The sequence below is a fragment of the Terrapene carolina genome, unplaced genomic scaffold (assembly GCF_002925995.2).
Source record: "Terrapene carolina triunguis isolate 2854851 unplaced genomic scaffold, T_m_triunguis-2.0 Scaffold22, whole genome shotgun sequence".
In the NCBI taxonomy this organism is placed as follows: Eukaryota; Metazoa; Chordata; order Testudines; family Emydidae; genus Terrapene; species Terrapene triunguis.
Window position 1 is genome coordinate 23816614 of NW_020664373.1, and position 12127 is coordinate 23828740.

At 38.6% G+C, this 12127-nt stretch overlaps 1 protein-coding gene across 1 annotated transcript in view; it reads right to left on the reverse strand.

The window, feature by feature from the left end:
* The window catches only part of LOC112104196 (cilia- and flagella-associated protein 47), a 698279-nt gene that overhangs the window by 642803 nt on the left and 43349 nt on the right, over nucleotides 1–12127 (reverse strand). Inside the window, exons 10-15 of the mRNA XM_029910741.1 lie at nucleotides 11872–12085; nucleotides 11327–11479; nucleotides 7855–8044; nucleotides 7673–7769; nucleotides 2242–2458; nucleotides 454–698 (exon numbers count right to left, since the gene is read on the reverse strand). Coding sequence (XP_029766601.1) covers nucleotides 454–698; nucleotides 2242–2458; nucleotides 7673–7769; nucleotides 7855–8044; nucleotides 11327–11479; nucleotides 11872–12085 — 1116 coding nt within the window. The remainder of the gene's footprint in view (nucleotides 1–453; nucleotides 699–2241; nucleotides 2459–7672; nucleotides 7770–7854; nucleotides 8045–11326; nucleotides 11480–11871; nucleotides 12086–12127) is intronic.

A 12127-nucleotide genomic window follows, 5' to 3' on the forward strand; every position in this document is an offset into this window, starting at 1 on the left:
TTACATCCACGGATTCGATGTACAGTATAGGATTTTCTTTGTCACTTCCTATCCTAAATGGTTGCTTAGTATTGCTGTGTACTATTAAATAGTTGCCTCATTCCACTCTCGTGGTCAGCAGCTTAAACGCTTGAGCTCAGAGCAGAGCTGCTGTGAAGAGCTGTTTACTGGGGCACAGAAACAGCAGGATGGGGCTGTGGTGCATTTCCAGAGCTTATATAAGCAAATTAGTCTGGGCACCAAAAATTCAGAATTTTACTTGCTTTTATGGCCTTCGTGGTCTGATCATAGTTCTGACTTCCAGTAGTATTAATGCAAACCTTAAAAATAACATTTTACTGTGTCAAATAAATATTGACATTTGATGTCAGCCATCTTTAAGATAATCATAAAATGTGGTGTGCATGCATTTGTTTGCATGTTGCTTAAAACAGCTTTCAAAACATACTATACCTTTGGCTGGCCGTATAGAAAATGCTATTCCTTTATCTGTGACTATAGGTTTCCAACTGAATTCAGCAAGACAGTTTCTGCGATTGGATAATCTGACCGTTGTTCTAAAGCTTGTTTCCACAAGGAAACCAGGGGTTGGATTTAGAATCAGCTCCCTTGCAGATAGCTCAAGGGCAACTGGCACTGCTTTTGCAACTACCAGCACATGACCAGTATGTTTGTTGTTTATTGTGTAAGTGAAAGACCTGTAATATAGAAAACGTATGATCCAATAAATTTTATGTATACTAAAATATTCAGCAATAGAGTTACATTAAATATAGTCATTAGGAGCAAAATACCCAGTGAAAATATTGTATACATTAGGCATACTCAATTAAAAGGATTACAAAAATTTGCTATTTGTAATTGTTTTGCTCTTTACAGTATGCTAGGAACCATAAAATTATCAAAAAATGTGTTTCTATAGCTTTGATTCATTAAAATGTAATGGTCAAATATATTGTCACTTCTCTGCTGAGCGTTATCAGATACTAGGGCCTTGCAGGTCAACTTCACGTTAGAGAAGAAACCGGTGACCCAGACTCAGGTTATTTTCTTAGTGTACAGTAGAACCTCAGAGTTACAAACACTTCCGGAATGGAGGTTGTTCATAACTCTGAACAAAACGTCATGGTTGTTCTTTCAAAAGTTTACAACTGACCCTGGACTTAATACAGTTTGAAACTTGACTATGCAGAATAAAAACGCTGCTTTTAACCATCTTAATTTAAATGAAACAAGCACAGAAACAGTTTTCTTTCCTTGTCAAATTTTTTTTTAATTCTTTCCCTTTGTTTTTTTAGTAGGTCACGTTTAACACAGCACTGTCCTGTATTTGCTTTTCTTAGTGTCTCTGCTACTGCCTGATTGCATACTTCCAGTTCCAAATGAGGTGTGTGGTTGACTGGTCAGTTCATACTTCTGGTGTTCGGACTCTAAGGTTCTACTGTAAGTAGTTAATTTACAAAATGTACACAAGACCTGTTTCCCTAAACAGAAGTGGTTACTAACTGCACACAGACAATGCCCTCTTGCAGAAACCTCAGCTAAAGCATCACTGCTTTTTCACCAAGAAGCATTTGTATTGAACCTCTGTATCTCTGACTCTCCTGTAATCTCACACCTCAACAAAACACTGAGTGAAAATCTGGATCCACTGAAGTCAACGGAGCCAGTATTTCATCCACTATTCCTTGTTCCTACCTTCGCTCTGGGCTTTTTACACTGGAAATCTTTTACCCCTAAACTGCTCACCTACAACAACACTGCCTTAAAGGATGGCCTGGGTGTCTATCTTCCTTCTGTGCATGCACATGAATATTTGACTCAACCTCCTTAGCAACTGTATGGGTATGGTTAGAGTTCCATTTTGAGATATCACATACACTAGAAAAGGTTTTCCAGTACAGCTCTATCAGCAAATCCTTCTAGTGTAGACAGCTTATACTGGCAATATTCCCAAATGAAATAAGCTATAATGGCAAAAGCACTTTTTTGCCAGTATAACTGTGTCTACACTTTTGCCAGTAAAAAAAAAAAATCTCATCCCTAATTAACATGATTACAGTGGCAAAAGTTTTAAGTGTAAAACTAGGTTTTGTGTTTACATAACAACTCATAACATGCAAAACATCAGCACTTGCATTATAATAATATTTAGTTTAAACTAGCTATGTGAAAAAATGTGTACATTTCCTTTGCCACCTAGGTTAATACCTAAATCAAGAGGCAAATAAATAGCCTTACTTCTGAAATTTCCCCAAGGTATTAGTCTCAAATACTACTGGAATGTAAGTCTTCGAAAGAGGTGGCAACACATGGGACAATGGACTAGTCTGCTGTAGCTCCTCACTTTCAATTTCTACTTGTATCCAGATGTGCACAGGCAGATTATTGATGATATGCATTTTTCTCGTAGATGCAGAGTGCACACAAACTTCACCAAAGTCTATGGTGGAGGGACCTGGAATATATCAAGTTAAATCTTTATAGTTAAAAGTTAACAAAAACAGCTAAGGAAGCGTAATCAAAATTGGTAGTTTAGTTCTAGGTAACCTATATCACTATCCTACATTTTGGTTCATCAAATTACAGAAGGGTGAAAAATAAATAAAACTACAGTAGTAGAGACAGATTCAAACCAAAACCTAGGATTAAATACCACCCACCCTGGATGCAGGCAGTAGTGTGGTTCAAAATGCTCTTCTACACTTTACATCTTAATTCCACTTCTCTACAATAATGAGATAAATATTGTAGGAAGTAAAGGTATATGTAAAATATCATTATTATGTCTGAAAGCACCACTAATGATAATTTATTAAAATGTAATTGTTTGCATTAAACATGCATTATAACAGTTAATGAGAAATTTAGTAATAGTTTCTACATATCAATGATCTTTTAAAGAAGTGATACCTGATGAACCATCGCCTTTTAGGCAAGATATTGATCCAGACTCCTTGTTAAATGGATAATGTAAACTTTTCAAATCACATTTCAAGAAGTCTCTTTGTTCATTTATTCAGCTTAATTAATGACAGAACAAATGCATTAGCCAAAAAAAAAAAAAAAAAAGTTTGTTTCTCCATTTATGCAATTTGTTACTTCTCAGTCCAAAACTACAGAAACGGAGGGTAATATTGGGCCATGGCTTTTAGGCGCAACTCCCTAATGAAACCAATCATTTGATAGAGCGCGAAATAGTGTTGCTAATGATTTGGCTATCATAGCATTCACATGCATGAGTGTGATCACATTTATGAACCATGTTCAAAGGCAATGTGTGCTTTTTTACTTTCCAGTACTTAAAACAACTGAATGGTTTCATCACCTTATCTATGAATATTTACAGAAAAGCTGTTAAGTAATAAATTAATTTAAAACATTGAGCATAAAAAATGATGCAAACAAAGTTTCCTGTTATATTTTTTCAGCTTTAATTTTACACTTTATACTTAAACCTCATCTGTGAGTAACTGCTTCCCTCTCAAACTCAAACATCTGGGCTCTTGTCATATCCTTACAGATACAACAACCTGTTGAAACCCAATTCCATCTCTCCCCAGGACCACCGACGGCTTCACTATTTTCAATTCCACACCTCATACATATACACAATATCTCCAAATTACATCCCACTTCCCAGCTTTCCTATTAAGTCTCAATTCATAGGTATGTTTGTTGGTTTTTTTAATAAAAAGAGGGGCCGTAATATTCCCCTAATCTGACCTCTTGCATAACACAGGCCATAGAATATCACCCAGTAATTACTGGGTCAAGCCCAATGACTTTGGATTGAACTAGACCATATATTTTAGAAACACGTCGATCTTCATTTAAAGACTTCAAGTGATGGAGAATCCATAACATCACTTGATAAATTTTTCCAATGGTTAATTATTTTTGCTGTTAAAAATATGTGCCAAATTCCAGCCACTAGATCTTGCTCTGCCTTTGTCTGCTAGGTTAAAGAGCCCTCTAGTACCAAATCTCTTCTCTCCATGTAGATATTAATATACTGTGATCAAGTCATCTCTTAACCATCTCTTTGATAAACTAATAGATTTAGCTTCTTAACTTGTTGCTCCTTTTTGAACTTTATCCAATTTTTCAACATTCTTTTAAAAAAAAAGTGTGGACACCAGAAATGGAATGGACACAGTAACTGTTTCACCAATGCTGTATGCTAAGGTAATACCATCTCCAGACTCCTACTCGATAGTCTTGCTTATACATCCAAGAATCACCCCTTTTAGTCACCACTTTTCACTGGGAGCTCTTGTTCAATTAGTTATCCACCATAACTCCTAAGTCTTTTTCAGAGTCACTGCTTTTGAGAATACAGTCCCCCAATCATACAAGTATGGCCTCTGTTCTTTGTACCCAGATGTATGATCTTGCATTTGGTTGCATTAAGATGCAAGTGTGACAGCATTCGGGGTTGCAATCCAGAAAAGTAAGGTGTGTCATCACTTGCCCTGTAACCCTGGGTGCTTCACAATGCTTTGCTGTAGCAGCTTCCAACTTGGGATGCTCACAACCAGCCTACAAGCATGCAGGTCACATCCTGAGTGCTTGTGTACTAGACAGACCTAGTTTAGCAGCTCTGACTCCAGCAGCCTATCTACAGCTTCGCAGCACCACTCTGGCTTCCACCAGTCCTGGTTACTATTTGATAGGTGACCCCAACATACTCCTGGTCCTGAATTTTCTGAAAACCACGTGCTCTGCAATGTTCAGCCCTCTCCTAGAGGCTTCAGAGAAATAATAAGGTTTGCTTGTTCCTCTAAAGACACAAAAGAACTTCATAGCTTATTAACTTAACTGGGGTAAACCCACCCCTCCATTTAAACACAGCACTGCTTTGGTTTATAGTACAAAAATAGAACTAATTTATTAACAATAGGACATAAGTTAAGTGATGCCAAGTAAAAGGAATAAAGTTAGAAAGGGTTACAAGCAAATAAAAGTGAAAACACACATCTGAAGTCTAAAACTTAATCTAGCAAGGTGAGGCTTTGTTTAAGATGGTTATTCTCACCTATATTCAGTTCCCAGAAACTTCAACCTGCCCTCTTGAGTGAAGGGCCCATCTTTCTCAGCTTGCAAGACCTCTGTTCCCTTGTGTTTTTCTAGTGATGGATGCCAAAGATGGCTTCTGTCTTCTCTTAGAATCTTCCAAAGTTCAATTAACTTGATTCAAGAGGCAGGATGCCTCATGCTATCCTTCCCTTCCTGGGGGCTTCCCATCTCCCTGTATGGGAATGGGGCTTCCACTATTTTGATTCCACCATGCTTAATTTACATAAGAGATAGAGAAGACAGCTATTTACCTCTTGTCTGGGAAGGAACTTGTTTCTCCCTGTCTGGCCTCAGACTTCAAAATATAATATTATTAAGTACCCATTTTTCCTCGTATAGTGTTCATACATTTCACAATGATATTAATCATCAGTGTGTCATTAGCTTTCAGAAGAGACCTCACTCTGTACACTCTTATAATACTGTAATATTATAAGCAATTAAATCATCTGATTGCATATCACTTGATGGTTAGCCCCCCCCCCCCCGGTCTTTCTAGACCAGTAAATTTTTTTAATGGATTTTTCTGATGGTTACTCCCCAAAGAAAAAAGTTTATTCAAGCTGTGAGGAAGGCAACGTGAAGTCTGGTGCTGAAGGAAGCTCCATACTTTCTTCCCCCACTTGTTAGCTTAATAGCTTTGTTTACCTAGTATGTAAAAATGGACCTTCTTTGTCTTTGCCTGAAGATTGGTCTGGTCAGAGAATCACATACATATTCCTTTATCTAAGGCAGACCTGTTTACCAACAGCACTTGACATGCCTGATTTAAACACATTTTAGTCATGATTCTAGCATATATCCACAACTCTAAATACCCACCACATACATACATCATGCAAGATATTAATGATCAGTGAATTATTAGTTTTCAATTGATACCTCACAAGGCACATTTTGTAGAAAGATTACAATAGTTTGTAGGGTGTGAATACAGCAGTTCGTAGTATCATAGCATGTAATTTGTGCCCAGTTTACCAAGTGATCCAAATCATTCTGTGTAAATGACCTGCCTTTTTCCTCATTTCCCACTCTACCAATCTTTGTGTCCTCTGAAAACTTTACCAGTCACAGGGTACTAAGTCAAATGTCTCATGGAAGTCTATAGAGTTATCTATACCAAACAAACTTGTAATCTCATACAAAAAACAAAATCGTTTGTTTGACAAGACATATTTTACATATTCCAAATGTACGCTGAACCTGCATAAAACCTGAAATTCTCACTCTACCTACTAGCCACCCAGTATCGGTAGCATAGCCAGGGTGGAACAGGGCAGCGGCCACTCCCCCACTGAGCATCTTGGCGCCTTTTTAATTATTACTCACCCAGCAGCACTCCGGGTCTTCAGCGGCGGGACCTTCACTCGCTCCGGGTGTCTTCGGCAGCACTGAAGGAAATGCCACTGAAGACCTGCGGAGCGAGTGAAGGTCCCACCGCCGAGGTGCCACTGAAGACCCGGAGCGCCGCCGGGCGAGTAAAAGCACCGCCCCATCAGTAAAAGCGCCACAGTGGGTGGCGCCTTTTTTTTTGATGCTCCCCCTGTTCCCTCCACCTGGCTACACCACTGCCCAGTACGTCATGATTTCCTCACATCCTACATGGTTAGATCGTCATGAAGTATAGGGAGCAGCTTTCCTTTTACTACATGGAATAAACTGCCAAAGTGAATTTTACTTGGTACATTCCATGAGTTTGCCGCCAATGCTACCGATGCCAGACCTCTTACGTTAGCCACATAGCTGGAATTCCATGAGTAGCTGCAGTGCCTGAAGATTAACCCCTAGGTAGCAGGAGGTCTCGTTTGTTGAGGAGCTGTACAACAACAATAAAACCCAAGGGGCTGCAGGTAGGGAGAGTGAAAGTCAAGCAGTCACAAGGGAAGTTTGCACACCCAAAGACTACCTTTCCCTTTACACATAAATGTGCAGGCCCAGTTTGAGTTATTCCAACCTCAAACAATGTTGTTGTTTTTTAAAACAACAACAACAATCTATGAGGCTGTATTAGTTTTCAGGAAAACAACGTTTTATGGACTGTACATATTTACAATGCAATCAGAGAAATATTTATGGTACCAAGTCTCATTAGTAGAAGTGTTCCATTCAGGTTTCCAAATATAGGTTCTTCTTTGTCACGCCACACCATACTGAAATTTGGTCTAAAAAGAGTTTTTAAGACATCACCCTTCTCCATTGTGATATCACTATACTTCCCTCCCAGAATCCTCTCCTTTGAAGACAACCATAGACAGGGTACTTCTATTGATATTAATGCTTCTCCACATATTATGCAACATCAGGGCTTCAGAGAATGAATGACCTATATTCATCACACCTGTGGTATGACTCACTTTAGCTACTTTGCAAAGGGAGACATAAACAAGTTCTTCCAAATCTAAGTGTTCTGCACCTCTATACTGTCTGCAGAGGTGCAGGACTGATGACCAAGCACTAGCATGAATATTAAAGCCATCTTTTCATTAAACACATACTATTTAAGGCAAATAATTATGCTGTATAGATTATATTACTATTAATAAATACTTTTATGCCAGCCAAACGAAATGATGTAACCTCGGTGATATCTTACCAATGATTATCTGATAAAGCTGTTTTGGTGTCAAAGTTATATTACAATCTTCTTTCTCTTGTGGAGAAGATGGTACAGCATTAAGCCCGTCATAAACCTGTGGAAAACACCAACAAATGCTTTATCAATTATTCTCAGTGTTATGTTTTTCTTTTATTTAAATGTAAATATGCCTAACTTACCTCTTTGGCTAAGGATTCAGATTCAATTGCTGCCAGCTTTCGACTACTTAGCAGGCAGTCCTCATTTAAAGGAGTTGTTTCTAGTTTCGGCTTCTCCTTCTGTAAATCTGTCATTGTGATCTTTGGTGACCTGAGCCCTGAAGCTGGTTTTAGGCCTATGTTCACAGGATTGTTAAGACTGTTATATTTCCTTTAGAAAAACAAAAAGGTTAAAGTCCAAATTTCTAGAAACCTAACAAATGTTCCATGTTACGCATATTAAAAATTAACTACGATTTTAAAATATTTCAAGTAGTTCTTTGGATTAGCATATTTCTCTAGAGAAAAAATCCTCAATTGTGTCAAATACTTTGAGCAATCCTACTGTAGTGTCTGAGTCACAGACTGTCATTTACTCTATGTTTGTACAGTGCCTAGAACAATGGGGCCTAACCTGGATTGTGAACATTTAGGTGCTATTGCAATATAAATGTTAAATTACATCCAAAATCTAAGAATGTTACGGTTGCAAAGTCAAGAACTCAAAAGTTAGGAAATGCCAAACTAGTGAAGTGTCCACTAATTCTGCCACCTAAGGCCTAATTTTTCCAGATATTTTGGCTTTTTACTGCACTTCATATGTTCAAAGCACAGCTAATCGACTTCAGTTGCAGTCACAAGAACTCAGAACTCCTTCAAATCTGGCCACAGGTGTCTTATGTTGGACATCCAGAAAACGTTCAATGCAACTGATGACCAACTGTGAACATTTTGGCTTAAGTGACTTTCCCAGCATCACATAGGAACTGTGGATAGAATCCAGTTCTCCAGGGCAGCATTCAACTTTAACCAGGAGACCATCCTTTCTCTTCCTGCAATTCCCTACTCGTTCACTAGACACCTTCCAACTTCTGCAACAAATGAGACAGGGGTTCTACAGACAACAGCCTCATCCATTACACAACACTGATTAATTCCCAGAGAACTCTCCATCATGTATGCTGACTGAGGCAGAGGTCCTGTGGTAAAAATTGTAGGTGATCATGTAAATAAATACTGTATTATGGTGTCTACACATAAAGGGACTGAATTACGGTTGCAGAAGCAAACTTCTGCATTTCTTAACTTTTTACTGATTGACTTTGTAACATTAATATGTTTTAAAATAGATTTTTGTTTGTTTTTTTAACATGATTTCCTAAATTTTCTTTAGGGAACAAACTGAAAAAACAGAAATTCTATTATGTGGAAACATACTGACCCCTAACTTGGGTTTGAACCTTTAGTTTCACAGCACAGATCTCTTTCATTTGAGTTAACCAAATACCTGGTACCAATAGTAAGCTGTTATCCTCTATGTGAACAAGCCATCACAGGGAATGAGACACACACTTTGCCAGTGGGTTTCACAGCTATTTGCTGACGAAGAATATAGAAACTCCTGGGTTCATTTCCAGGTTCTGGAGGAGAGTGTACCCTAGTAGTTCTAGACCCTTCCACCCCATCCCCCATAAGCCTGTGTCCCCCTCTGTTCCTGTATGCTCACCACTCAGTTCTAGCTCACTTCCCACTCTGCTCCTATTCACCTACTGGCTCCCACCCCGCTCCCTCACTTTTTCTATGCACCCCACACAAACCCTGGCTCCTGCCCCTCTCTTCTCCTATGTATCCCCCATACCCAATCTCCTGCCCCAGCATCACTTATCCATCCCACCATCCCAGCTCCTGACCCCTACCCCATCCTAGTTCCTGACTCCTTCCTCCTCCACTCCTACGCAAACCCCTCACACCGCAGTTCCTGCCTCACACTCCCCATCTGCTACTATTCAACCCCTCCTGTTCCCTCCCTGTTCCTCCATCTAACTCCACCTGCCTGGCTCCTATCCCCTTCTGTACCTATCCTCCCCACATTCCCTTTCACACCCTGCTCTCTGCTCCTAATCCATTTGTCCCGCACCACCTCCTGTCCCTCTTCCCCTCTGCAGCCCTCCCACCACTTCTTGTCTCCCTCTCCTTTTACAACCTGCTCCATGGTTTCTCACCATCCTCTGATTACTATACCCTCTCCTCATGTCCTATCCACCAACTCTTCACTGCTCTGCAGTCAAGTCAGGTCCTGGATGCCAGCAGGGGGAGCTTTGAGAGCAAAGGGGAAGCAGTCTCCCTGCTCTCAGTTCAGTTGATTGATTCCACAGCAAACCCTGGCTGCTAGCATGAGCAACTACAGTCGCAAATGCAGGGAAAGTCCTGTTCAGCCCATGCAGCCCAGAACTGGAGCATAACCAGTCCAGATAGAATGTTCAGAGAATTTAATGCAAGTCTCTACTGAACATGTGTGAACTGAGATTTTTTTCAGGGGCTTAAACCCTGGCCAAATTTGAAAGAAATTTTCATGGGGAGGCAAAACGCTGACACAAGGCAATATTCCTGCCCAATTTCAAGCCCTTACTCCAAAGCACAGGGGCATTAGTGTCTCAACGAAACAGTTAAGAATGTTTTAACATGCGTAAAACAATCGGTTTTCCCCTAGCCTGGATCTTCGAAGCAGGTGAACCATTTTAGCTGAAATTTTCAGTAAAATAAAATAGCCCGAAGACATCTCGCATGAAAATTTTCAACCCAAATGGATAAAATCTGGCAAAAGTTATAAACTAGTGAAAATAGAGCCTTATAATGGGAAGTGTCAGACAACCTTAATTATAGGCATCACTACCCTGCACCACCTATAACAACTAACTTCAGTATTTGTTACCGAAAATAATCACTAGTACTTGGTGACTTACTTCACATTATAAACCTTATTTTCAATTTATAAAAAACTGGGGTAAAGATTTAACTAGAAGTTAAATCCAATTTTTTTAAAATAAATGGACATTTTTAAATCATTACACTATGTCTGATCAGGCTACTCTATAAAGATTTTTAAAAGACTTTTCCAATGCTATTCTAACAAATTTGCAATATTCAGGTACAAACAGATAGATGAAGTAATAGACCCACGCTTGCAATTTTATCCACATGCATTTTTGTGAATTCTTAAGCAAAATCAGGACATCCAAAGAGAACTTTAAAAAGATAAATAATAAAGTCTCCATGCCTTTTGGGGGAGGGAGGGCATGGGAGGGCATGGAAGGGGGTGGATTTAAAGACTTCAAGGTAAAAGAATCCATTGTTCCAATGGTCAATTACCCTCACTGTTAAAATTATGCTTCTTAATTTTACTCTGGATTTGTCTAGCTTCAGCTTTGAGCCACTGGCTCATTATGCCTCTGTCCATGAGCTTTGTCCAGTGAAGCAGCCCTAAGCGTCTAAATAATTACTAGGAGAAATTTTTTTAAATACATTAAGAACTAAAGCCCCCGCACTACAAATGCTTGTGCATGGGCTTAAATTTAAGTTCATGAGTAGTCCCACTGAAGTTAATTTGAATATGAATGTACATTTACTGTAGCAATGCCTTAGGTATTTCTTCTTTTAAGAAATAAAATTTTACCTAGTAGCTTCTTTTTGTAAGCGACGCTGTCTTAAACTTTGAATAAAATCTGCATAGTATTCCTTATGTGCTTGCTTTTCCAGTTCTTCATAGTCAGTATAAGCAAAATCTGGATCCACATAATGATATCGGTCAGCTTTCGTAAAAATAGTCCTAAATATTTAGAGAGAAATGTAGCTTCATTATATAGATTAATGATTTAGGGTTTTGTTAGACTTGGAAAATATTACTGATTTTGTTACATAAATAATTTATTGCAAACTCCTATTATGTTACAGGTGATTATTAGTATTTGACTTTGCAAAGACAACAATAAAAATAAAACGTACAAGTATTAGTAGTTACACCTGCAGTTTCCTATGAGAAGCAACTCAGAATGTAGTACATACATTCTTCTGTCAAAACAGACTGCTATATATAAAAAAAATTCAGTCTGAAAATATACTCAAGTATTTTAAGCGATGGATCGTGATCTACTTTTGAAATAAGTAATAAACTGTTAATACTACATCCTAGTTTCTTATTTAAATATTAAAGTACATTACCTATATTTTTTATGTCGTTCACTGGGCCTAATGCTGGCTGAGCGATCATTAGGAAAGGCTATAAGTGCATCACTTTTACAGTCCCTATTTATCTGGTGAGTATGCATCTGTGTTTGAGCTGATCGAAGCATTGCTACTGGTGCAAAATCAATAAATCGCCCAATCTCATCAGCTACCAACTGTCCAGTTGCATTGGTAATCATTGGTGTTATGCCTTAGGATTTAAATAAAACAAGTTACTTGCAATCAAGCTACC